We start from the raw sequence: 26,505 nt of genomic DNA, 5'->3' as shown, positions 1-26,505 counted from the left end.
TTTTAAGCCACTGCCAATTCTTTTTGGAAGAAGTCAGGTTATTTTGTTTTTAAATTAAGACAAGTTGTGTCACTTCAGTACAAGTCAGAAGCTAGTCTAGATCTCTTTATGATGGGATATGCACTAAATTATGGGAAATTATTCTAATATCAAGAACAAATGGCCAAGGGGGCAGGATTTACTGAAGAGTTTCAGCACTGAGTTCCTCTGAGTCAACCAGAGGAAGGGAGATGGGTAAAATCATAACATGCCAAAGTACACAACAGGTTTGCATAACAATAGCACTGACAAAGAGGCAGCAAGGAAGCCCCTTTAAAGGAGAGTTATTTTGAAATTTCACAGGTGAAGCACATAAGGTCTATTAATAAGTATATTACTTCAGTCAAATGTCCTATTTTTTTAAAACAAGTGACTGAGTTTGGTTTCACCTCAAGATTTGATTCTATATTCCATCATCCCAATGATGACGCAGAATCAGTCCGGGCTCCATTGCCATCTTGTGGCAATTACCTGAACTTGAAGAAAAAGAAATCTCAAAAAACCTAGACCCAATTTATTTGGGGGGTGGAAAATGTCATTTTTTCTTAAAGATGACAAAAAAATGTCATTTTCTCTTAAAGAAACTACCAACCTTTAGTTTTCTTTTCTCCTGATACTACTATGGGCTTTTTGTATATGAAAATAGCAATAATTATTATTTTGGTTTGTTCATGCAGTCTTACATATAGGGATCTAAGAATTTTATAAGTATCTTTTTTTTTTTTTTTTTTTTTTTTTTTTTTGCGGTACGCGGGCCTCTCACTGCTGTGGCCTCTCCTGTTGTGGAGCACAGGCTCCGGCCACGCAGGCCCAGCAGCCATGGCTCACGGACCCAGCCGCTCCGCGGCATGCGGGATCCTCCCGGACCGGGGCACGAACCCCTGTCCCCTGCATCGCAGGCAGACTCCCAACCACTGCGCCACCAGGGAAGCCCTATAAGTATATTTTGATCATTGATTATCAGTGTTTCACTGATCAAGAAAGTGATGCACAATGTCATCCACTGTCATATAGACAACAAAAAAGGTAGAGAAAATAGTTGACTAAGCTTATTTTGTAACATTCTAAAATAAAAATATGTAACTAACATAGATACATTATTAGAAATATCATGGAAACTCACACTTACTTTCCAGAAATGTTTTGTAATAGCGTACAACATTGGGATGATAAAGCTATAAGAAAATAAATAACAAACATTATACTACTTCAAAATATAAACTTGTTTTCACAGACAATTTAGTTGGATTTCATACTTGAAAACAACAAAGAAATCATCATATTTATATTTATTTATAAAACAAAGCATTTTAAGATATCATCTAATTTTTCAGGATTCTTTTTATTTGCTGCTCACAAAACTGTTCTGAAAATAGCAATCTCCCATATAGCCTTACCAAATAGAATTGAAAACTGATTGTGCTTTATCACCTAATTAAACTAGAGGACTGTAGAACTGGAAGCTATCCTAAGAATTCATTTAACACTTCCTATTCCAACATCACACACAGATTGCATAGAGGAGAAAACTGAAGTGAAGCAATTTATTTTGAACACATATACCTAGGCTCTTAACCTCCCCCTGCCACTTAAATGTTTATATACACTGTGTCTATTTACACGACTAGTGTCTTTCTATGCTCTCCAAAATTATTAGTTTGAAACTGAAATAATATGAGTTATTAACTCCATTAAAATAATAATAATAATTGCCAAGGACTCCCTCCTTGAACAAACTTAAGTCAGGCTCCTCAGAGTCCTTCTCTGGACCAGGCCTCCTCCTTGGCCTGCCTGGTTTCAGCAAGAATCTTGCTAAGCCAGTTTAGTGAGCATCTCTGCCATCTGGATATCCAATCAAGTTCCTCATCCCCCCATCTTTGTTATCTAATCAAGTTTTTCTTCCCCCAACCTGATAACTAACCAAATTCCTCTTAGTAACTTTCCATTCTTTGACTCCCTTAGCCCTGCCTTTTGGTTGTAAATCCCCAGCCATCCCTGTTGTGTTCAGAGTTGAGTTCAATCTCTCTCCTCTACTCTAATAGTTTGACTTCTATTGCAGTGGTCCTGAATAAGGTCTTCTTGCCATCTAAAAGTTCTTATCACAAGGAAAAAATGTGTAACTACATGTGGTAGATGTTAACTGGACTTACTATGGTGATCATGTCACAATACATACAAATACTGAATCATCATGTTGTACACCTGAAACTAATATGCAGTCATATGTCAATTATACCTCAACAAAAAGTGTCCAGGCACCAAAGAGCGCAACAATTTCTCTTTGGCATAGTTTACCTCAGAATGTAACATGGAAATTTTATTTTTTTAATAACATAATAATTTTCTACAAGAATACTAAATTTTTGTGGTTGTTTATTTACAATTTGAGTTTCTAAGTAAACTGAAATTTGTTTTATCTCAGAATAGTCACTGGTACATCATAAATGGCTTGCATCTCTTTCTGGCCTTTCTTCTTGCCTTCTTTTGAAGGAGAGTCCACTGGTTGTCCACCAAAAATCTGCTCTCACACTCCTCCAATCCATCGACTTGTAGCAGGACGTGCTTCCCACCACAGATCACACCTCTCAGCCTCTCTCACAGCCTCAAGGGGCTCATCACTCAGTTCTCCCCAGTGGAGTGTGAGGGGAATCCTGTGTCTGAACCCAAAACACCGGGTGCACCAGCGGATATAAATGTGCCTTGGCAGGTGCAACGGGAGAGAAAGAGTGGGCATCCCTGTGTGATCTCATGGAGCAGAGCACCACACCCTGGACCGACAGGAAGACAAAACCCATTGCACAGTGAGACCTCTCCTTCAAGCCCACACACTTTGGGGCTTCTTTGTTATTGCAGCTTAGTCTTAATATTAACAAATACACTCTCCCTTTCTAGTCCCATTTCCCTCACTTCTGTCTGCCATTACCTCCTCCTTTTTGACCTCAATTTACTGTCCTTTCCTTGATTTAAGCCCATGGTGCAAGCACAGTTCTACAACTTTGAGTTCCCTCAAAGTTCAAGCAGAGGCCTCTTATATGGCCCCATCCTGACACTTTCTTTTCTTAGAAAATATACTAAAACCAATAGTCTACCTCATCAACTAGCAAATGGCCAGCAGATTTTAAACAATATGGAACTAGGTAAGCAATAAAACCATATTCTAGACCTAGCTCACTGGCCAGGACTACATCCAGATTTGGGTTCAAATGAAGATACTAGACCAGCCTAGGGCAAAAGCCATGCTCTAGCCTTGTGCTATGAAAGAGCACACTGCCCAAGGCTAGAGTGTTGGAATATGAGCAAACACTAACTTTACAAAATCTAATCTCTTTGTACATAAAAGTCAACTATAAAACAACCTATTAATGATATTTACTGTAAATTATAAATTGGAGTGGAACTAGAGATTTCAATGAATAAAGATCATCATATTTATGGTTCTTTATGTCCCAGCACAGATGCTATGCAAATTTAACTATTTGAAAACAAAGAGCCATGAACTGATAGGTCTCTCCAGGAGTTATAGACAGTATTCATAATGAATGTATAAATAAATAAAGTTGAAAAAGAAACCAATGTGTTCTTTGATCACAAAAAGAATTCTCATTTCTCTCTGACATGTTTATTCTTTCTCCTGAAACAAACCTTCATAATGATACATGAGTTGTGAACATTATGTTAGAATGTTTTGTTCATGTCAATAAATAAAAACCCATCTTGAAAATTCACATTTTAGATTACATAAGCCATATTTGAGGAACGTTAACAACTTGGTTCCATTTGACAAAAGTCAGGGAAGTCTTAGTCATACTCTTATGCATGTAACAAAGTAACCAAATATTCTACAATATAATAAGAAGGAAACGAATATGCTTTCTCCGATATAATACTCTCTGTGCTGTGAACTCAATTATTCTGCATCCCTGGCCCTGATATAGTTATGTCTATGGTTCAATGTCAAGCCTTAGGAGAAAACCTGGTGATTTGATATCACCTCGATGCCAATTATATTAAACAGAACCAGTTCTTACATAGCATGGACAAGAACAGCACATGAATTCTACTTTTTTTGATGACATTTATTTAAGAAACCGTCTTCATAAACAAAAGCATTTACCTGCTCTTTAATTATGGTTAATTCAGAAACAATATTCCTTACACTGCTGTCTCAATCTTTTTTATCCTTTCCAAATGCTGGGTTATGTAAATTGACTTCTTTCATTGCTAAAAGATTTTGACCACTACGCTTTCTAACCTAAAATAAAGGAGACAAAAAAAAAAAAAAAAGAAAAAGAATGGTTTGGGAGTAGAGAGGGGAAGAAAGTGATTAGATTAATAAGGTCACATGATTAAGCCAAGTCATCTAAATAAGTCATATATCTTTAAAAAGTAAATTTGTATTTACACTAAGCTCACCTCAAAAAAATTGGTATATCCTGAATCAGTCTGCAATATTTCATAGGATTTTACTGGGTAAACACAGAAACACTGGTGTGAACTTGGAGAATGTGTCATGCATTGGGACAAGCCATTTTGACCATTTGTGTGAGAGATTAGTGACAGCTTTTGTCTTCAAAGGTCAGTGACCAATTTCTAGAGCTGAGAGCTAAGGTAAGACAACATCAGTGCAGCTATCTGTTGTACAGAAACAATCATTCTAATTTTTATATCTATTTGTTCACTGACAAGGGCTCCAATTCACTTGTGTGTGGGAGTGCAGGGAGACATGCAGTTTGTTTGGGAACATCGGAAATGTTGTTCAAGGGCAAGGTCACCTTGTAAACACAGCCAAAAGCTCCACTTCCAAGATGATCCAAAACTGCATAGTTGCCTATATATTTCGAAGGAGCTTTATTCTGATTAATGCTTTCAATATTTTCAGCAATTTGCTTCAGTTCATCCTCCTAACCAAAAAATGAAAAGGAAATGGGTTGCTATGATAAATGCATCCTAACTGCATAGCAGCCTAACAAAATATTTAAAGCTCAAGACTTACCACTAATAAATTCAACTTTGATACTAATTCTTCATAAGCACTGATATCACGAACATAATGTCCTATGTCAATGAAGATCTCAAACAGGTCGGTGGGGAAAAGTCTACAGAGAAAAATACACACACATGCTTCCTATAGGAGGTGGAAACTCTGGGCCGTTCCTTCCCTTTTGGACCTGGCTCACTTATAGGTTAATTACATTAAATACACTGCCAACAAGTGGGAGAAAATAATACTCACCAACTTATCTCACGAAAATAAACTAGAGACACAGTTCTTAAGAGGTAAGGAAAAACAATTGGAAAGGAAAGTTCTAGAGATCTACTGTATGACACTGTGCTTATAGTTAATAACACTGTACTGCACACAAAAATTTAAGAGGGTAGATGTCAGGTTATATGTTTTTTGCTGCAATAAGATATGATATAGATTTTACAAAAATCTTATTTGTAAGACATTTGGGGGTGTAGTATTAAACATACTAGGAATGAATGTTTATTGGGTGTTTATTGAGCACAGAGCACTTTCACAAATACCATTTGATTTAGTCCTCATGAAAATAAAATTAAAATACAGGTGAATAAAAAAAATGAAGAGATTTATGCATCATTTCCAAGCTACTGGCTTCAAGGGTTTAGGTTTATTAAAATCTTTAAGTCCACTGATGTGGATGATTTAGGGCCTTGAAATGAAAGTTTATAATGAATAACAAATACTTCCTTTTCTTCCCGTAAATTCAACTGTTATATATAAATAAAATAAAAACATAAAATGCCCCATTCTTCCAAACAAAAGATGTTATATTAACTCAAGATTTTATTTCCATTTTGCCTTATCAATAAAATTCTAGTAAGAACTTCGGCCTACGATTTGGCTAACCTGCCACCTCTATGGCACACAGACCACACCTGTAGGTCTGTCTGCTTCCCAAGGCGGTGGTTTTTCTGTCATGCTCACCACACAACCTTCTGATCCAGGAACATCCAGCCTCCTCCCCTTCAAATGGGTTCCTATCCTGTTAAGAACATCCAGACAAATACTTTCTTTTCTATTGATTAAAAGGAAATGACTAGATCAACTTTGGACATTTCTGAATGGGCAAAAACAAGCAGATATTTTTATTTCATCCATTAAAAATGTTAATGTCTTTAAAAAGAGAGAAAAACTAAAAACCATAGCAGTTACATGTAATTAAAAGAGTTGTGTTGATGTGATTCATGTGCTTTCCTCATCATTTTGTGAATTTTCAGTGTTAAGATATCACTAGGGCTGCTCAGTATTATCTGTGGATTTTAAGAAATCTGAAGACACATGTTTTGCATACTGACTCTTTCTTCTCTTACTGTTTGCATCTAAATCAGGTACATGAAAACAGTTGACTCTAATGATCACTGATCACTTAAATTTCTCTAAGCTCATACCTTTTAAAGAGTGGTCTGTTTCTTTCCATACTGAAGAGAAACCTCAAGGCTCTGAACGCATAACACTGGAAATAAAAGGATATGTGATTCTCAAATGGTAGCTGAACAAAGTAAAACATTTTCAGGATAGCATGATCATGAAGTGAACATTAACGTGGCTTTTTGGTGAGTGTGGCTGGTCTCTGTGGGAGCCACAGCTTGTAACTGAAAACAGACAACATCAGCACCTGGGCCAGTTCTCATGTTTAAAAAGCATTTGTGTTGTGGAAGGCTAGGGATCTGGGCCTTGTTTCACTCAGTGCCTGTCATTAGTTCCTTTCTAGAAAGTACAGAAGGAGCAGAGAGACAAGAAATAAAACTCCTACACCGAGAAAACCAAATGTCCCAAGATTTCCAGGAGCTCAAGGTTTATTTTCTTTCTAGCCTGCTATGTACGCCTCAATATTTATATAGTTTCTCTGAGAAAATAAACACTAGAAATAATGACATATAAAAATAGCCACAGGCACACTGGACTCAAACTTGACAAATTGGTCTCTTGAGTAAGGTCTAAAGCATTCCCCAGATAGAACCATCTACAGTAACTCCTGAGAACACTCAGAAAGAGGCCTGTGAGACTTTAACAAAGAAAAATAAACACTGGACATTTTGCAGTGCTGAGAAAAAAGAGAGAGCCCCAGGCTTGCAGCTGTATCTGTACAATAGGCCACCATTGGGGTGACCAGGGTCTGCTGAATTCGAATCTGGAATCATTTCATGAAATTAGTGATCTGAATATAGAAGGGTCACAAACAAAACTGTCTGGAGAAGCCAGGCAGATAACAAGACCACATGAAGGAGACTGGTGAGAAAGCAGTGGAGACTGTGAGAAGTGAGGAACATGCATGTGCCTCGAAAGAATTTCCATACATATTCTTTAAAAGCCTGTACTGGCTTAACAGAATGCATGTGCAGGAGGGAGTGTACTTTAACATGTTCCAGCACAGTGTCATGCATCAGTGCTGTACTAGAGAAGTAAGTCCCACGCCTGTGTGTTCTCAGTGGTAGCTCTCCAAAATCTCTGCCTGCCAGCCCATAGATATCACCAAATATTCTGTGCTAGGTTTGACCATCCTTCTGGCTGAAAGCTCTTAAATCAGATTGAAGGCAAACATTGTTTTTTACTTCCTGTTCTAACAACTTGAAACAAAGATAAGCTGCAGCTACTGCAAAGGCTTACTTTAAATTGGTTTTATCATGCCAGTGTCTTTGGGGACACTTGCCCCCTGGTGTCCACTCTTCAAAAAAGCACATAGGACTCTGCATAATGTGGCCCCTTCTTACCTTCCAGGCCTCATCTCCTAAGGCAGGGGTCCCCAACGCCTGGACCATGGACCGGTACCGGTCCGTGGCCTGTTAGGAACTGGGTCACACAGCAGAAGGTGAGCAGCAGGTGAGCGAGCAAAGCTTCATCTGCCGCTCCCCATCACTCCCCATCACTCACACTACTGCCTGAATTCTGCCCCCACCCCCGACTCCGTCCATGGAAAACGTGTCTTCCACAAAACCAGTCTCTGGTGCCAAAAAGGTTGGGGACCGCTGTCTTAAGGCACTCCCTCTGCCCCACACCCCACACCCACCCCACTGAGCAGACTAAGCACACTCTAAGCTGCCAGGCTCCCGTGCTTTGTCCATGTTCTTCTCTCTGTGCGGATGCCCCTCTGCCCTGGAGCAGATATCATGGGTGCCCACTTCTATCCCTTTACTCACCTGACCAGCACCATCTCATCCATCAAGATCCATTTTACAGGTTTGCCTTTGTAAAGGTGAAATGCTACTGACTGTGGTCCATGCTTAAAGATGGCACATAATTTTCCCCTTAGTATTATTTTCTGATACACAAGCAATGTTTTTAAAACATAGAACTTACAGATAAGCAAAGAAATATCTAAATAAAATCACCAATTCCCTACAGAGAAACTACTGTTAAGCCTTCTACATTGTTTTAACAGCATTTGTTTCCATGCCAGCCTCCCTCACCAGATATTTTTCCCTCTCGGTCAGTACAGGGGACCCGTGCTAACCTAAAAATTGTAAAAACCATAGATTATATTACCAAAATTTCCCCAGATTCCAGTAACTTGATATTAAAGAATAATGGATATGTTTATTACCTGTAATAGATTAGTTTTTGCTGCATTCTTTTGTTTATTTCGTAAAATTAATTTTGTTATTGTATATACACCATTTTCCTGGAAGAATAAAGATGCCATGTTATCAGTGACCAGCAACAATGCCATGGAGATACACAGCATAAAGAAGGAAGGAACAATTTTAAAATATTAAAGAAGAAATGTTAGTATAATTTTGGAATCAGGAGTAAATATTACAGGACAATACTAAAAATGTCAGTGTAATACTTTTAAACATCAAAGACTATAACCACATCATAAAATCTCAACTGTCGTTAAAGATTATAAATAGCAAAGTATATCAATTAAAAGTGATTTAAATACTTTAAAAACAAAGAGTAGGGGGCAAAAAAAGGGGCAGAGTAAAGGGATCCAGATGTCTTTATATTTTGCATTTTAAATATCTAATTATGAAATATTTCTCCCTTTATTTTTTGTTAATTAAATAATACATGTAGATAAACTAGTATAGAAAAGAAAATAGAAAAATAAGAGAAAAATAATAGATTTTAAAAAATGAAAGTTATTTGTATAAACGGTTAACATCTTTCTAGCCTTATTCTAATACAAATACAGACATGGCGGAATGAACAAAAAGTATTATCTTATTGCTACATTTTTTATTATCTATTAAATACATAATTTACTGAACTCTACTCTATGTAGGCATTTATATTATGACTGTGAAGAGCTTTACCTGCCTTACTACATTTAGTCTTCATAGCTGTTCTGTGAATTAGTCTGTAATTTCCTTGTTTTATACATGACAAAGTCAAAACTTAGGCTAAATATTTTTCCAGAGGCCAAGACAGCAAGCAATGATAACAGGACTGAGCCTCCCCCTGCCTCAGCAGCCACCCTGACCTGCTGAGCTTCCCCAGGGACTCTGATCACTGCTGACCTGATCCTTTACTAACTTTATGAATTTATGTATTTTTAAGTTGATGTATTGAGCAAAAAAAAAGTTTTTCTTTAAACTTCAACAAGCAGGAAATAACTTTTATAATAGAAACACATACAAGGGTTGTATACAAATGTGTTTATTCACACACACACACACATATGACTGTATATGTAGTGAATTGGTTAATGAATTATGCTTTGTGTGCTTTGTGAAATCAGTTTCCTGGCAATAAATATTTTGTTTGGTGTGTTTCAATCACCTCTAGCTGAATAACTTCGTGTCCTCTTAAAGTGACTGCTATCCTTAACTCATGGTGTCCTATGTGCCATAGGAATTAAAACAATTCAGCATAGCTTTAAAAAAAAAGATAAAGAAAATGAAGTAGACTGCACATAATATAGGGAATAAACACCATCAATTACCTACATGGCAGTTCTTTTTAAGCTGAGTTAAAAGAGGAAGGACAAGAATATAAAATGGAATTCTACATGTTAAATAAGACATATTACAATATTTTTAAGCCATGTTCCAGGATACAGGTGTCACCTGAGGTGGGCTCCCTCCATCGTGACAGGTCCTGGCACCCCGCCCTCTCACCTGAACCACCTGGTGGGCATTGGTGTCGTCAAGCACCAGTTCCGTGAGGGCCGCACAGCAGGCTGCAACGAAAACCACAAAATGCCGTGTCTGTCGTGGCCATGGCGGCACTTGCACATCAGCACTCTCGCTCCCTGCCTCAGAGAATTTTGTTGGCAGAGCCATCCCTCAAAAACCCCTAATTTTCCTTCTGGCACGTCTCTGGGAGAAAGGCACCTGAGTTGTGCTGGCTGGTACCTCTCCTCTTCATGTAGCTCACATGCATGCACACCCCATGGCAGCCTGTGGGGCACCCCTAATGCACCCCCCTGTGCATGGAGTGGGGACGGGGGGCAGTCACCGTCAGCCCCATACCCAACATGTGCCCAGTGTGGAGCACGTGCTCAGTGTACATGGACAATGGTCAGATAAATAGTGCGTACTTTAAATATATTATCCAAATTAACCCTTATAATCCGAGTATGAACTACTTTAGAGGGCTAACAGGTTAGGCCACAGAATTTGGCAAGCAGAGGAAAGTTTGGGGTGTCTTTAACCTGCAAGTCCAACACTGGTACCAAGAAGTTTCAGGCATCCACATGGATTTAACTTCACATTCTTTAAGTTATAAATTGGGCCTAATTAATATTATCATTATAATTTTATAATAGAATAATACAAGGTTAAACAGTATCAAATAATAAAACATAATAATATGATATAAATACCTGCTTGAAGAGAGAATGTATTTTCTTGTATTTCCCGAGGGCTTAAATTTTCTGACAAATGAAGCTGCTGGATTCGGCCTGCCGCATTGGCACTAGACAGGCTTCCAATGGAGGAACGATCAGAAACTAAATTTCTGTCCCTGAAAAAGAAAAGTTAATGCACAGACCAATTTATCAATGGTAGTTCATGGTCAGTGCTTTCTGATTCCCGTTTTATAAATCTTTGCCTCCCCCAGGTCATAAAGTTTTCTCCTGTGTGACCTTCCAATCCACTCAGACATGATTTTTGTGTGAAGTGTGAGGTAGGAGTCATCTCTCTATTTTTCACATGGCTGCCTTTGTTTTGAACTCTATTCTTCTGCCATTTACTTGAATACATCTCAGTCTTCATCATTCTGAGTTTCGTCTTTTTCCATTAAATTCCAATCTTCTTTTATTTTAGTCAAGTTCTCTTCTATTAGATCATTGAGGCTTTCCAAAATTTCCTTTTGTTTTATTCTCTACCTTAGGGATATCAATTATCCACGTGTTGAAAACCCATCTTCTGCAGGCCATATCCTTCATTTTACGTTGCTCTTATTCCCTGTCTTCCTCCTCTGCATCATGTGTAAGTTTTCAAGCGTGCCCTTTCTTTCACTAACTCCACGTTCTTTCTGGTACTCAGTCTCTGCATGTTGCTCAGTCCTCGTCTTCTTTCCCAGCTTCACAATCATTCTGTTCTCCTTTTTACTATCCTATCATCTCACCTTTAATCTCATTTCATAAACTTCATGTTCTGTTTAATGTCTTTGATAAAATAAAGCATTTGTTTTTCTGTTTACTTAGTGCAACATCTTCCACAATAGATCATTTGTCTGTCTTTATCTGCTTTGTTCCCTTCTGTTTTACATGGTTGCTATGTTTTTTCATGCATTTACTTTTATGGCAGCAGCTCTATGTAGATTTCTATATGCCCAAACATAAGGTGGATGGAGTCTCCCTGACCTCCCTCCTGTGTCATCTGGGCCCTCTGCCCTTCTTTTGGGGAGCATAGGGAAGGTAATGGAATAGTCACAGTCAATGATCTTTAATTATGTTAAAACTTGAATTTTAGGGATCTCTCTACCTGATCAAGAGTATGTAACCTTTTAGTAACTGCCTTTGAGTTTGGGACTGCAGGTGAATGGGCATGAACAGATTTCCTAAAAACCACCTTGACAACAGAGCCTGTTCATACTCAAGCCAGCAGACAATCTGGCAACCTCACCCCTTGTACCAGCTCCAGGCAGCCCAGCTCTGAAAGGATATTGTTTACCCAGCTGGGGTAATAAATTCTCCCAGAGCACTGAGCCATATTTAACATAGAATAAGTATTGACATACATCTTCTTCCCAGGGAAGAGATTTATAACATTGTACCATAGGAGTGGACTGGGAAAATTACTCTTTAGATGTGAAAGAACTCTTTTCTATCAAGAATGGTTATGGCTTGAGCAAAAGAGGAAAACTAGTACCTTATATTAAACTCAGTTCTATGTGGTCAAAAGGCAGGTTTTTCCCTTGAGGTATTGCTTAACTATTATATAATTTAATTTTATCATCAAGAAAATAGCTGCCCTCCACGAGGGCTACCCACGGCCACTGTAATACGTATGATGGACCAAAAATAACCACCACCATCATCGTCATCATCCTATAAACTCAAGTGGAAAAACACCTTTGCAATCATAATTACTTTGACTGTGGGGCTAGCTCATTATGCCACAATACTAATGAAAGATTTATAATTTATACTTTAAAGTACTTGAGATTTTTATGTGATATTCATAAAAGCAAGTAGATTGTCAACAGTCTACACATTATTTCTTTGGTTTTGGTAATGATAGAAATTGTTAACAAAGCCACTACTCATATCTCTAGTCTGTTCTTATGCTTTGGAAAGTTCCTTCAGAGAATGGAGCTGATGACACATAGCTCCACAATATCAAGTTATCAGGCACAACAAGCACAAAGTCTGAATAATATTGATTTGATAACAAGTCATATTAAAATTGATGTTACTCTGCTTTTATTAGAATGAACTTTATTTACATACTACAGATAAATGTGATCTTTTTCCAGGCAGATATAAACCTTTTCAATTTTGATTCAGCATCTAGGGGGATGAATTATGCTCTATAATAATTTTAGGTAATAGATCCTTCCCATTGGTGGTACCAGTAATATTGTTATTCAATGCTTCAATACATGTAATACATACCATATCCACTATTTTTTGTTATTGTTATAGTTTTTGCAACATAATTCGAGAATTTCAGTTTGAAACTATTTTAACAAGCCATTCCTTCCCCAGATTCATGGCTTTGAATGCCACCAGATTCTTTTTTTTTTTTTTTTTTGCGGTACACGGGCCTCTCACTGTTGTGGCCTCTCCCATTGCGGAGGACAGGCTCCGGACGCGCAGGCTCAGCGGCCATAGCTCACAGGCCCAGCCGCTCCGTGGCATGCGGGATCTTCCTGGACCGGGGCACGAACCCGCGTCCCCTGCATTGGCAGGCGGACTCTAAACCACTGCGCCACCAGGGAAGCCCCAGATTCTACTTTTAAAAGAGAGACAACAAGGTGTTAACCCACCTCAGAGCACTGCCACGGAGATTAGAGAGAAAAGAGGAGCAACTGGACCAGGGTCAGTAACATGGAATCATTTGAATAACCATATTTCCTCCTATTTTAACTAAGGATCATACATCCGTCCCTTTAATGCAGGCTGGTGATTCAAAGATAAATATGTCAGGGCCCCAAGGAGCTGAAAAGATGAATGCTCCTGACATTGCAAACGTTGCCTGTTTGCAACAAGTAAAAATGACTCTGTAGAACATGAATGACCAAAGAATGGGAGGGAGCCAGCTGAGCACATGCCCACCCTGCCCTCGAACAGCTGAGACCCCAGCCTTCAACAGCCAGAGTGAAGCAGGCCAAAGCCTGCTCTGACTCACCCTCGTAAAATATGAAGATGCTTGATGCCTCCTCAAATGCGAATTTCCACACAGGTCTCAGGGTCCTCACAAATCTGAACCAGGATCCAGACGATGCTCCACAGCAGCTGTAGGTGGTCTGAGTGCAGCAAGCTGAGGAGGATGGGGAACCCCTCGTAGAGCTTCACCTGCTCTCTCACCTGGCGCTCGGCACAGAGCAGGCGCAGCAGCTCAGCCGCCAGCCTGCGAGGGATGGGCGGGAGGGGAGACTCAGCTCAGTGGTGGCTTGACTTGATTCACACAGAGCTGCCGACACGCACGGACGGTCGCGCTAACAGGCTCTATGTCACAGTCAGCACATGTTCTCTGTAGAGGGCTGGATCACAGCCAAGTGTTTGCAGCTCTATGGGCCATACAGTCTCTGTCATGACTACCCAGCCATGCCAACATATGCAAAAGCAGCCACAGACAGCACACAAAAACCAGCGGGCGTGGCTGTGTGCCAATAAATCTTTATTCACAAAAACAAGCAGGGAGCCATATTTAGCCTGCAGGTCATAGTTTCTGGACCACTATCTAAGTCATATCCTCATGGTATCCCCATTGGTCTGGCTAAAAACCTACTAACGAGCAAATAGGCATCAAGTACATACAATGGGACCTGCATTATGCTCAAGACAAAAGAAATATAAAAGTTTTATCCTAGTCTTCAGAAACGTACTATGTGATTGCAAAAATAAGACATTAATATCTGACGGCAAAAACACTATGATCCAGGGAAATTAAATGCGAAGTGAACATCTGGAGAGTAAAATAAAGATAATGATGGCATAAGACATAAGGTTAAACTAAGCTCTGAAACATTATGATTATAGACATTTCATAGAGCTGTCCTGAATCCTCCAGGCTCACACTCTGAACACTCTTCCTGGATGGTGTTATTTATTCCTATGGCTTCAAATACTCCCTCTACCCTGGCACTGTGATCTCAGCCCAGGCATCACTCCCAACCTATAGAGTTTCCAGCAGTCACTTAACTGTTCCACAGGCACTCACCCCACTGTTTCTAAACTCAGTCATTATCCTCCTCCCCAAATCAGCCCTTCCACTTATGTCCCCGATCTGGACTCAGGACACCACAGTCTTTTCAATTTCCAAGCCAAAGACTGGGAATCCTCCAAGACACTCCCTTCTTCTCCAACCAGTGGAGAGCCTTTGGTGTCCCCTGTTTCCTGGGCAAGCACTGGGGTTAATTCTTCTGTGCGTCCTGCAGCTAGCTAAACCCACTGCCCCTCCATCCTTGTGAGCCTCGATTATGCTCCAGATATAAGCTTCTCTGTCACCCTTCTCTCCAATATTCCCATTCTTATCCTGCTTCAACAATTCCTTTCCCTGAGCTAATTTTCCATGGCTCCTCTCCCTCCCAAACTTTTATGCTCTGACATACGTTCTTTGGTAGACAGTACTCTTCACCTTCTCAAACTTTCTACACCAAACATTCCCTCCTTGTTCTAAGTGGATCTCATTGTGTGGCTAAATTCCACACCCCACACAGTGCAATCAGAATAACTGTCCCCACAAAATCAATCTGATCATGATTAAAATCTGTGAGTCTCCATAATGTTCATGATAAAAACCACACTATAGGCACAAAGAGCCCATCATGACCTTGCTGAAGGTATCTCATCTATAAAATATGGAAAGAGAATTGCAGATCAAACAAGTTAAAACACAAAAGTGCTTAGAACAGGGCCTGGCATGTAGAAGGCCTGGCCAAAATTAGCTCTATTTCTAACTTATCACCAACTATCTAACTAGTTTTCTGGCACCCTCCCTCCTGCACTCTGTTGTAGCTGCTCCCACCCATGCACACTCCTCTCTCACACACCACTGCAGGCCTCCAGGTGGGAGTATATTCTGTTTTCACTTGCTCTCTTCCTCTGCCTAGACAACTGCTCCTTCTTTTAGGAGACTTGGCATGACCCCTCGCTCTGATTGGAGGTGCTGCTCCATGCCCCCAGGGTATCCATCCTGTGCATCCACTAACCACACCACCTACAATGCTGTGGTGAAACTGATGATTTGTGTGTCTGCCCCTCTCCTACACCATGCAACCATATCTTATTCATCTTTGGTTTTCCAACACCTGTGCAGAGGCTATTGGGTGAATCAATTCAGACAACCAAGTCTAAGTACAGTTTGTAAAAGAGGGTTAAATTGGCTTAGACGAAGAATTCAAGGGATTTACTATGAGTTAAATGTCAGTGTTTTATTGCTTGGGATTTCTGTTAACTATTTTGCCTCTTTAGAAAATTATGACTTATTCGATTAAATATCATATGATGCAGGTAACCTAATAAATATCTGGATACAGTAAGTTTTTAGGGCAATAGGTAGTTCAAGTGAAATGAGTTCATTTTACTCTAGATTCTGTTTTGGTCGTGAAATAAGTCAGTAGCTATCTTAATGTTTACTTAATAAGTAGCTATCTTATTTTGCCTTAAGCAAAATAGATTTTAGGAAGCTAATCACTTATTCAACACACAATCTGAAATTACTGAAAGTAGAGTCACCTCAGAGTCTCTTTCCTTAAGGAGACAGGATGTAAATAAATGTAATAAAAAATATTAAAGATGTAATCATGAGATTTACATATTTCAAATCTATGACCAGTTCTACAAGTAAAGCAGGACCAAAGATAAATCGATATATCTCTTTGCTACTGGTTACTTTATATAAACTTAAATAGAAGATAAATGCCAAGTTGACTCATGATATTCAGTTAACAATGTAAATAACATAAGTAAAATAATAATAATCATTTTCATTAAATGTCAGACACTGTCATTTTCCCCTGTTAGCAATCTTACCTTTTGGAAAGCAAGTCATATTCATGTAAAATCATCAGCAGATTTTCTACAATGTTGAGTTCACTTATTTTCTCCCTACATTCTGGACTACAAATTGAAAAGTATTAGTAACGATGAAAAATGTATTTTACCATATCCACGTATTTAATATCTTAGCCCTCATATTATCCCAGGAGGAGAAACAAAATGTAGCTCTATGGGGCAGGGCTACATTAAACTCCAACATTCAATAAGTATTATATGTCATAAATTTAAATATGTTTAATAACAGTATGATGATAACATGATTCCCTTTGGAGAAAGGGAATCATATGCTGTTCACAAAAAAGCAATGATCAGCATTACTCACAATAGCTAAGATATAGAAATGACCTACATGTCCTTTGATAGATGAAGTGGATAAAGAAAATGTGATATACATATTTATATATATAATTGAATATTTATATATAGTTATAATTGAATATAATTATATATACATAATTGAATATTGTTCAGCCATAAAGAATCCTGTCATTTGTGACAATATGGATGAACCTAGAGAACAATCTGTTAAATGAAATAAGCCAAACAGAGAAGGGCAACTACCATACGGTATCACTTATATGTGGAATCTAAAATAAACAAACAAAACTGACTACATAGAAACGGAATAGAATGGAGGGTGTTTACTAGGGGCTGGAAGTAGGGGGAAACAGGGAGATGTAGGTTAAAGGGTACAAACTTTCAATTATAAGAAGAATGAGCACTAAGGATCCAATGTGCAGCACGGCAACTACAGTTAATAATATGGGGTCGTGCACTTGAAAGTTGCTGAGAGATCTTACATGTTCTCGTCACAAAACCAAAAAAAAAGAGTTAACTATGAGAGGTGATGGATGTATTAATTATCTTGATCTGTGGAATGGTAATCATTCCACAGTATATATGTGTATCAAATCATTATGTTGTACACTTTAAATATATAAAATTATATTTGTCCATTAGTCCTCAATTAAGTTGGAAAAAAACCTAAAAAACAAAAAAGCAGTGATCCACTTACTTGTATAAAAACATATTTAAAATAATCATAACATCTATAGGGGTTATCTAGAATTTTTTAAAGGGCAAAAATGTTTGAAAATGTTAAAATATATATAGGGGAGAGAATGAAGAAAACAAGTCAGGGAGATTCAACTGTCCAAGACATATTGTGTAAATTTGAAAGTAGAAGTAAGTGAGGGTTGGATGAAAAGACTAGGTAAATATTTCTAGTCAGGAAAAAAAAAAAGAAATTTTTAAACTGCTTTGCTGCTCCAACTTAAATTCCAAATGATGCTTTTCCATCCCGGATCCTCTTCAGTATAGTTATGGTACTTCACGTTTATTTTTCACAAATTTTAACTAAGTAGATGACAAAATAAATAGAGAAACTGATCTATTTTGCATTTCTTCCATCTGAGTTGCTAAAGCAGCAGAACTTATTAAAATACACTCACCTTTCAGCTAAACTAGCCAGAGCCAGAAGGGCACCCAACAGAACATTAGTATCTCGGGCACTGAGTAAACTTACTAATGTCTGAAAAATGAAGTAAAATAAGGTTTAATTATGTAAGTACTACAAGCTTCTTGAACAGTATGTTTCCTTCTAAAGATCATAGAGGCTTAACCTCAAAATTTGTTAAACATTCACGATCCCCAGTTCTTAAGGGGCAGGCATCCACCCCCTCTTCAGACGAGTTCCTTGTAAGCATTCCTTGCCCAGGACAGGAAGCAAAGGGACCAAGATACATGGCCCTCTACTTCCAGGTGCCCACGCTGTCTGTTCTCTGTCTTCTTCTGGTAGTGACCAGTCACTGAGCACTCATTCTGAGTTGGGCATTGGCATTGTGGCAGGCACTTTCCAAATTATGAAAGTACTTTTTCAACAAAATGTTGAAGACTGTCTTTTTTTCCCAAACTAAGCAAGATATGTTAACACTACCAGACAATCCATTTGCCTCTCAAATTTCTGAGTAACATCACTGAGTTGGGAGTCATCTATATCTTATCAGTCACCTTCTCAGGATTCCCATTACTACAAATTTACGTATTTTCCCTCTACATTTTTAGAACTCAGGGTCCCCCAAAGCACACACCCAAACATACTTCAGACCAGAGCTGTGACCTGTATAACAACTACTAGGCTGATTTTGGGTTTCTATTATGTGGGTTTTTCCCCTTTATGATCTCATGCATTTTCTATGGAGCTATTATTATCTTTGTTTCTCAGATCCCTTCCTCTTTTTCTTTTCCCACTGTTTCCTTTATGTCTTCTAACATAATGTTTCCCGAAATCCAGTCACTGATATATCATTTCACAATTTTTGTCATGTCCACCCTTAACACCTTAATGCTACTCAAAAATGTTCTTCAAATTCTAAGTGATATCAGTGAAATATATAACTATTGAAATAAAAAATGTTGACCTGTATTATCACTAAGAATCACATGCATAAAATGAGCAGCATGTGTTAACACATTTTAGGCAACTTTGCTCTAATATATGCTGGGAAGTGGCTTCCTGGGATATAAAAACTCAACAAATTATTGAAACCTGGCTCTAGGCAGCTACCAGCTAAATAGTTTTGCTGTAAATATAAATGTAGTCTGTTTTGATTAAACCTGCATTCATTCAACTTGAAATATGTATTTGACCCATAGGCTTATAATACTAAACCATCTTATTATGAAGTTAAACCATATGAAATTGACCTACACACCAGGGTAATTTCACATGGTTCAAACTAATATAACCTCATGTGCCAAATGGAATGTATTTATATGTATACATACATATATATGTATTTATTTATTTATTTGTAAACACACACCTAGGGTCAGTTTATATATAGTCAGGGTTTTACAAGCAACATTTAAATTAAGCAATAAACTTAGTTGATTAAGCATTAAAGAATTAAATGACATAGAAAAAAGAAAAAAGTTTCAGAAAACCTTTATTTGCTGTTTCTATATTTACTCCTTAGGCGGGTTAGCAGAGATTGGCAATTTTAGGCTAGGTTAGCAGGCTTGAGAATAATAATTACACGTGGCTTGACCACAAGGGCTCTGGACTCTAGCATGTGAACCACCACCAAATGAAGCTGAAGCAGGAACTCATTCTGGGACCACTCACCTTGTGGGCTCTGCTTGTGGTGACCCATTCTCTTTGGTCTTTGACAGCAGCAAGTTTTTGAAAAATATCTATAAAAGAATGGAATATCTCAACGAGGGATTTGAAGCTTAAAGGGGGTCAGTGCTCATAGAGCCTCAGGTCTCAAGTACTCATGGGCAAGCAAAGGAAGGACAAATGGGAACACAGGCCACACAAAAAGGACAATGGAGGGAGGAGGGACAGGGTTGATTTTTTTTTACTTCAAGAATCACGTGTCAAGCCCAACTAGTATTTATTATATATTACTATTATAATAATAAAATTTGGAGATAGCAAGAAAATTAAATCTTCCCTTCCACTTAAAGTTGAATGAGTTCCTTAATATCATTACAAGTTCAAAGTGAAACCTATTCTTCAAAGATCGTCCCCATAAAGATTTCATGTGATGGACTTAGCAAGGTTCCTCAGTGGAGGGGAACGGCTGGCCTCACAGAACCTTCCTGGTGCCTGAGGCTCACCACAGATTCCTCTCTCCCTGGAACTGAGAATTAAGGTCCTGTCCTGTGCACACAAAGAATGTGGGCTCACTCGCACGAGAGCAGGAGCGCGCACTCATCAAATCCAGAGAGCACGGAAGGTGGGCTGGGAAGAGCTTCCAAAAAGAGAAGCTTTGGAAGTGGGTATTGTTATTACCCCAATTTTATAGATGAAAAATGAATAGTCTCTGACATTTTAATAGAAATCGAAGGAGGCAAAAAATATTTTTTACCAAAATTTGCTTTTATGGAAGGAAGTGTCTCTTGCACTAAATAAACTAAGCTTGTGCTCAATGAAAATCTTTTAAAACATGAAATCAGGTTTTTCAAGGTAAGAACTGTGATCTAAAAATCTCCCCTCTGGGTACATTTTGCCACTGAGCATAACAGCTGGCATGGACTCTCAAGCCCATAGCTGTGTGGGGACCCCCGTGAGTATTCAAAGCGTCCCCCCTTCCCTGCTGCAAACGCCATGCCCGGAAGGCCAGTTGCGTCCCGGGACCGCGCTTACACGTCATGTTGACCAGCTTGTCCACGCTGTGCTGCGCCTCCCCGGAGCCCAGGTACCCGTGGGCCACGATCTCCATGTACTGCGGCGGGGGGAGGGGGAGACCGACAGGCGAGTCAGAGGGGAGGACGCTCAAGCACACAGCAGGTGAGGGGAAAGGTTGTGCACTTCTGAAAATGAGCTGTAGGTGGCACAACAGGCTCACCAAACAATACTTGGTGCCCCTGGGCCTGCTTCACTCAAGTGCAGAAGTGGGTGGGTTTCTGGGTTCTTGGCTTCTGTGGAACGCCCCGAAGTGGAGGCAGGGACCTTGAAAGATTGTTTAAACTCTCAAAAGTCCCAAGATGACTCCTAACTGAATAAATTTGTGTTGCAATTTAGCCTCCAAATATAAGATACAAATAAGATGCAATAATATAGTACATAGAATTTTAATTCTTCAATGTAACTTTTCAGCAGAATTTTAATAACACTCTGCATATATTTTATCGACCTTATGTTTTATAATATCCTAAATTATATCTAACCAGCATACAAACAGATAGCAATAATTAGAATGAAATGTGTGCAGTAGTCTAATAATCCCTCACTGTGGATGACTGATTGTAGTAAGTTCAGAGAAACACACATAAATTTCTGACATTTTAATGAAATTAAAATGGATAAAAAGATCCTTTACAATATAATTTTATTAAAGATTATTTCATTAAATGAGCTAAACCTCTAGCCAATTAAAATTTTTCTTAAAAATAAAAACAAGGGCTTCCCTGGTGGCGCAGTGGATGAGAGTCCGCCTGCCGATGCAGGGGACACGGGTTCATGCCCTGGTCCAGGAAGATCCCACATGCCACGGAGTGGCTGGGCCTGTGAGCCATGGCCACTGAGCCTGCGTGTCTGGAGCCTGTGCTCCGCAACGGGAGAGGCCCACGTACCACAAAATAAATAAATAAATAAATAAAAATAAAAACAAGATATGTTTTATCAGTTTCCCAAGAATAAAAAAATAATGAAATAGATTTAATATTAAGTTGCCATTAAAATTAATCATCCATTAATAACTCAGAATGAGTTTGTAGGGCCACGGGTTTATTATGAAAATTATTCTTTCCATACATGGTATAGATTTCAGGAGAATGGGTTGTTTCAACTGTTTCTATGCCTGGAAATTTTGTTTTATTGTATTAATAAGCCCAAACGTTGGACTGTCTCAGCATACATATTCACCTCCTTACTTTCCCTCAGTAGTTACCAAAGCAGAAAAATAAATGAAGTCAAGATCATTCCTCACATTGTCATTTATTTTTAATATTTTAGTGAGCATAGCAATTCTTTTTTGTGTGAAAAAGTTATGAACATCTTCATAACCAATATTTTCTCCCACCATTTGGTGTGTGCAATGCTGAGGCCTGGGGCCTGCCAGACAACACCTATTTATATTCTTTACTAACTAAAGACAGGTGACCTTTTATATTGATAGAAATCTCTCGTTTCAACAGGCTGGGTAAAGTGAGCCCAATCAACCAAGAGAAAATGTCACGAGTCCCTCCCTGCTCTGTGTGTATCCTGCCTCATGCTCACACTCACAACCCTGCCTGCTCCTCTCCTTGGCAGGCAGCTAAGATAAGAAAGACATCTTCTGTCACACACCTGTGTAATCTCTACCTGAAAGAGAAAGGCAAAACCAGCCACCACAAAAGGAATCTTACCTGAGCTAGGTTTTCAATCCCACCCAAGCTATGGAGTATTTCCTGATAAAATAAAAACAACAGAACACACATGGAAGATGAGAGTGGTGGGGGGAATGTATTTTACATGCAATCTATTTATTAAGTTATGAGTTTTAATTATTTTTTGAAGGCCCACATTCTAATATAAATATGGAAAACTTTAATGTTTGCCAGTCATACTATATTTAAGATAAGTTATTAATAAATATGAATGAAAGTTGGGTTGAGATTAAGAGAATGTAAGTATGCTCAGAACTGCAGCCTGCCTCCTAATTCTTTTTACTTCCTCTCATGTCATCACAAAATGTTAGAGCTGGAAAAAGCTGTTAGATATCATTCCCTTCAACACCCTCACATTACAGAGTAGGAAAACTAAGACCCAGAATGGTAAACCATTTTGCCTAAGTGACAGAGCCTGGATAAGAATCCAGCATCACTGAATCCCAGGACCTTCCTCTAGGCCTCTGCCTACTGTGGCCCATGGACCAGCAGCAAAAACATCATCTGGAGCTGATGAGAAATGCAGAATCTCCTACTCCCCCCAGACCTGCTGAATGACACTATGAATTTCAACAAGATCCCTGGGTAATTCACACGCCCAATAAAATCTGAGCAGCATTGCTCTAGTAGACTAGACGACAGGGCTTCTCCTTAAAATGATGTGGCTTATGGTCTTATTACACCCATACCCTAAACTAATGTAAGGATAATCGTTGCAAAATGTCCTCAGATATAGGTCTTTAAAATAAATTCCCAATAACAAGGCACTGCATGAAACTTCTGAAAAGTGCTAATTAAGAGAGAGAGTGCTGGGAGGCCGGAGTTGTGAAAGGAACTGGTTTGGAGCTCTCCTAACAGTCGATGCTCTCAGGTTACCCACACTGACATTTATCTTGGGGTTAATGGGTTTCAAGGGGCCCTAACCTGTGTAACTCTGTATTGATACCTCTCTCCTTACTTTCTATGCACACAAGGAAGTTATTTGAAATACAAACATTAGCCAACATTCCAACTCTGGAAAGTTCAGGGCAATGAGTACGTGACTGTGAGGGAGCGATCTCGTTCTACTCGGAAGCTGAGTGGGCAGCTGAGGAAAGGCTCGGGCTCAAGGTCTCCTGGGTCAAGGTTTCCTTATTCTGTGTGAAGGGAATTTGGAAGCAACAAACCCTTGTTTAAATTAAGAATAAAGGTACATTTATAACTCAATTAAAAATCGTTCTACGACCACCTATTAATTTGAATTCCCATGATTGCTATTCACTTTAGAAGACCTATAATTAAAGAACGTAAGAATATTGTATACATTATCGCTAATTATGGTGGAAATTTTATACATATAAGAATAACATTTTAAAACCACTTACATTTTTTTAACATCTTTATTGGAGTATAATTGCTTTACAATGGTGTGTTAGTTTCTGCTTTATAACAAAGTGAATCAGTTATACATATACATATGTTCCCATATCTCTTCCCTCTTGCGTTTCCCTCCCCCCCACCCTCCCTGTCCCACCCCTCTAGGTGGTCACAAAGCACTGAGCTGATCTCCCTGTGCTATGCGCTGCTTCCCACTAGCTATCTATTTTACATTTGGTAGTGTATATATGTCCATGCCACTCTCTCACTTTGTCACAGCTTACCCTTCCCCCTCCCCATATCCTCAAGTCCATTCTCTAGTAGGTCTGTGTCTTTATTTCCGTCTTACACCTAGGTTCTTCATGACTTTTTTTTTTTTCTTAGATTCCATATATATGTGTTAACATACGGTATTTGTTTTTCTCTTTCTGACTTACTTCACTCTGTATGACAGACTCTAGGTCCATCCACCTCACTACAAATATCTCAATTTCATTTTAAACAACCCAATCCAAACATGGGTAGAAGACCTAAATAGACATTTCTCCAAAGAAGATATACAGATGGCCAACAAACACATGAAAGAATGCTCAACATCATTAATCATTGGAGAAATGCAAATCAAAACTACAATGAGATATCATCTCACACCGGTCAGAATGGCCATCATCAAAAAATCTAGAAACAATAAATGCTGAAGAGGGTGTGAAGAAAAGGGAACCCTCTTGCACTGTTGGTGGGAATGTAAAGTGATACAGCCACTGTGGAGAACAGTATGGAGGTTCCTTAAAAAACTACAAATAGAACTACCATATGACCCAGCAATCCCACTACTGGGCATATACCCTGAGAAAACCATAATTCAAAAAGAGTCATGTACCAAAATGTTCATTGCAGCTCTATTTACAATAGCCAGGACATGGAAGCAACCTAAGTGTCCATCATCGGATGAATGGATAAAGAAGATGTGGCACATATATACAATGGAATATTACTCAGCCATAAAAAGAAACGAAATTGAGATATTTGTAGTGAGGTGGATGGACCTAGAGTCTGTCATACAGAGTGAACTTAAGTCAGAAAGAGAAAAAGAAATACCGTATGCTAACACATATATATGGAATCTAAGGGGAAAAAAAGGTCATGAAGAACCTAGGTGTAAGACGGGAATAAAGACACAGACCTACTAGAGAATGGACTTGAGGATATGGGGAGGGGGAAGGGTAAGCTGTGACAAAGTGAGAGAGTGGCATGGACATATATACACTACCAAACGTAAAATAGATAGCTAGTGGGAAGCAGCGCATAGCACAGGGAGATCAGCTCAGTGCTTTGTGACCACCTAGAGGGGTGGGACAGGGAGGGTGGGGGGGAGGGAAACGCAAGAGGGAAGAGATATGGGAACATATGTATATGTATAACTGATTCACTTTGTTATAGAGCAGAAACTAACACACCATTGTAAAGTAATTATACTCCAATAAAGATGTTAAAAAAAATGTGCATTGCAGCTCTATTTACAATAGCCAGGACATAGAAGCAACCTAAGTGTCCATCATCAGATGAATGGATAAAGAAAATGTGGCACATATATACAATGGAATATTACTCAGCCATAAAAAGACACATATTTTTTCAACAAATATTTTTTTTGTTTGTTTGTTTTTTGTCTTTTTTGTTTGTTTGTTTGTTTTTCGGTACGCGGGCCTCTCACTGCTGTGGCTTCTCCCATTGCAGAGCACAGGCTCCGGACGCACAGGCTCAGCAGCCATGGCTCACGGGCCTAGCCACTCCGCGGCATGTGGGATCTTCCCAGACCGGGGCACGAACCCGTGTCCCCTGCATCGGCAGGCGGACTCTCAACGACTGCGCCACCAGGGAAGCCCCTCAACAAATATTTTTTTTCATTCCTGTTAGGCAAGATCCCTGGGTTAGGCTCTGAAGGGGACACAAATATGTAGATGACAGAGGCTGACTTCACTGAGCTGCAAGCAAGCATAAGGCAGATATACAAATAACTGGAATTTAAGATAGAATTTGGTAAGTGTTATAAGAAAGTTATACATGAGGTGCTGTGATGCTGCAGAGGAGGGATATATAATAGCCCGCTGAGAGGACTAAGGAAAACTTTGTAAGGGTGGTAGCCTCTGAATGGGCTTAGAAGGATGGATAGATGTGCTGAGAAGACATGGGGGGAGAGGGGGAAATAAAGGGGATTCCAAGCAAAGAGAACAAAGAGGCTCAAAGGTGCATAGAAGTTGCGTAGAAAGAACATCAAGATGTTCTATTACTGTGAAAAGCACCTCCCTAACACCATGAGGGGAATCTTTGGGAATAATGTTAGAGAAATAGGGTGAGATAAACTGGATATGTCCATTCAGACTTGGACATGAGCCTGAATTTGAACTTTGCCATTCGGGCCTGATGAAAAGGTGCGAACAAGGGCCGATCAGAATCAGCCGTGAGCACATCGTCCCTCTAGTCTTAGAATGAACTGGAGAGGCAGGGGCGTGGAGGGAAGCCCTGTGGGTTGGCAGGGGCAGCGAGAAGGGAGTGGACAGGTGGGCTGTCTTGGCAGTGGTGTGACCAA

At 39.2% G+C, this 26,505-nt stretch overlaps 1 protein-coding gene across 1 annotated transcript in view; it reads right to left on the bottom strand.

Moving 5' to 3' along the window:
• The window catches only part of NEK10 (NIMA related kinase 10), a gene marked incomplete at its 3' end in the record, with an annotated part of 125,713 nt that overhangs the window by 40,204 nt on the left and 59,004 nt on the right, over positions 1–26,505 (bottom strand). The window contains 16 exon segments of the mRNA XM_079712624.1: positions 1,169–1,214; positions 4,154–4,204; positions 4,208–4,291; positions 4,812–4,940; positions 5,033–5,135; positions 6,454–6,518; positions 8,607–8,684; positions 10,126–10,187; positions 10,833–10,972; positions 13,807–13,838; positions 13,842–14,028; positions 16,656–16,742; positions 18,134–18,213; positions 19,810–19,877; positions 20,836–20,914; positions 22,539–22,580. Of these exon segments, the coding sequence (XP_079568750.1) occupies positions 1,169–1,214; positions 4,154–4,204; positions 4,208–4,291; positions 4,812–4,940; positions 5,033–5,135; positions 6,454–6,518; positions 8,607–8,684; positions 10,126–10,187; positions 10,833–10,972; positions 13,807–13,838; positions 13,842–14,028; positions 16,656–16,742; positions 18,134–18,213; positions 19,810–19,877; positions 20,836–20,914; positions 22,539–22,580 (1,333 nt within the window).

Source organism: Hyperoodon ampullatus (assembly GCF_949752795.1).
Source record: "Hyperoodon ampullatus genome assembly, chromosome: 10".
NCBI lineage: Eukaryota > Metazoa > Chordata > Mammalia > Artiodactyla > Ziphiidae > Hyperoodon > Hyperoodon ampullatus.
This window is presented reverse-complemented; position numbering and strand designations above follow the sequence as displayed.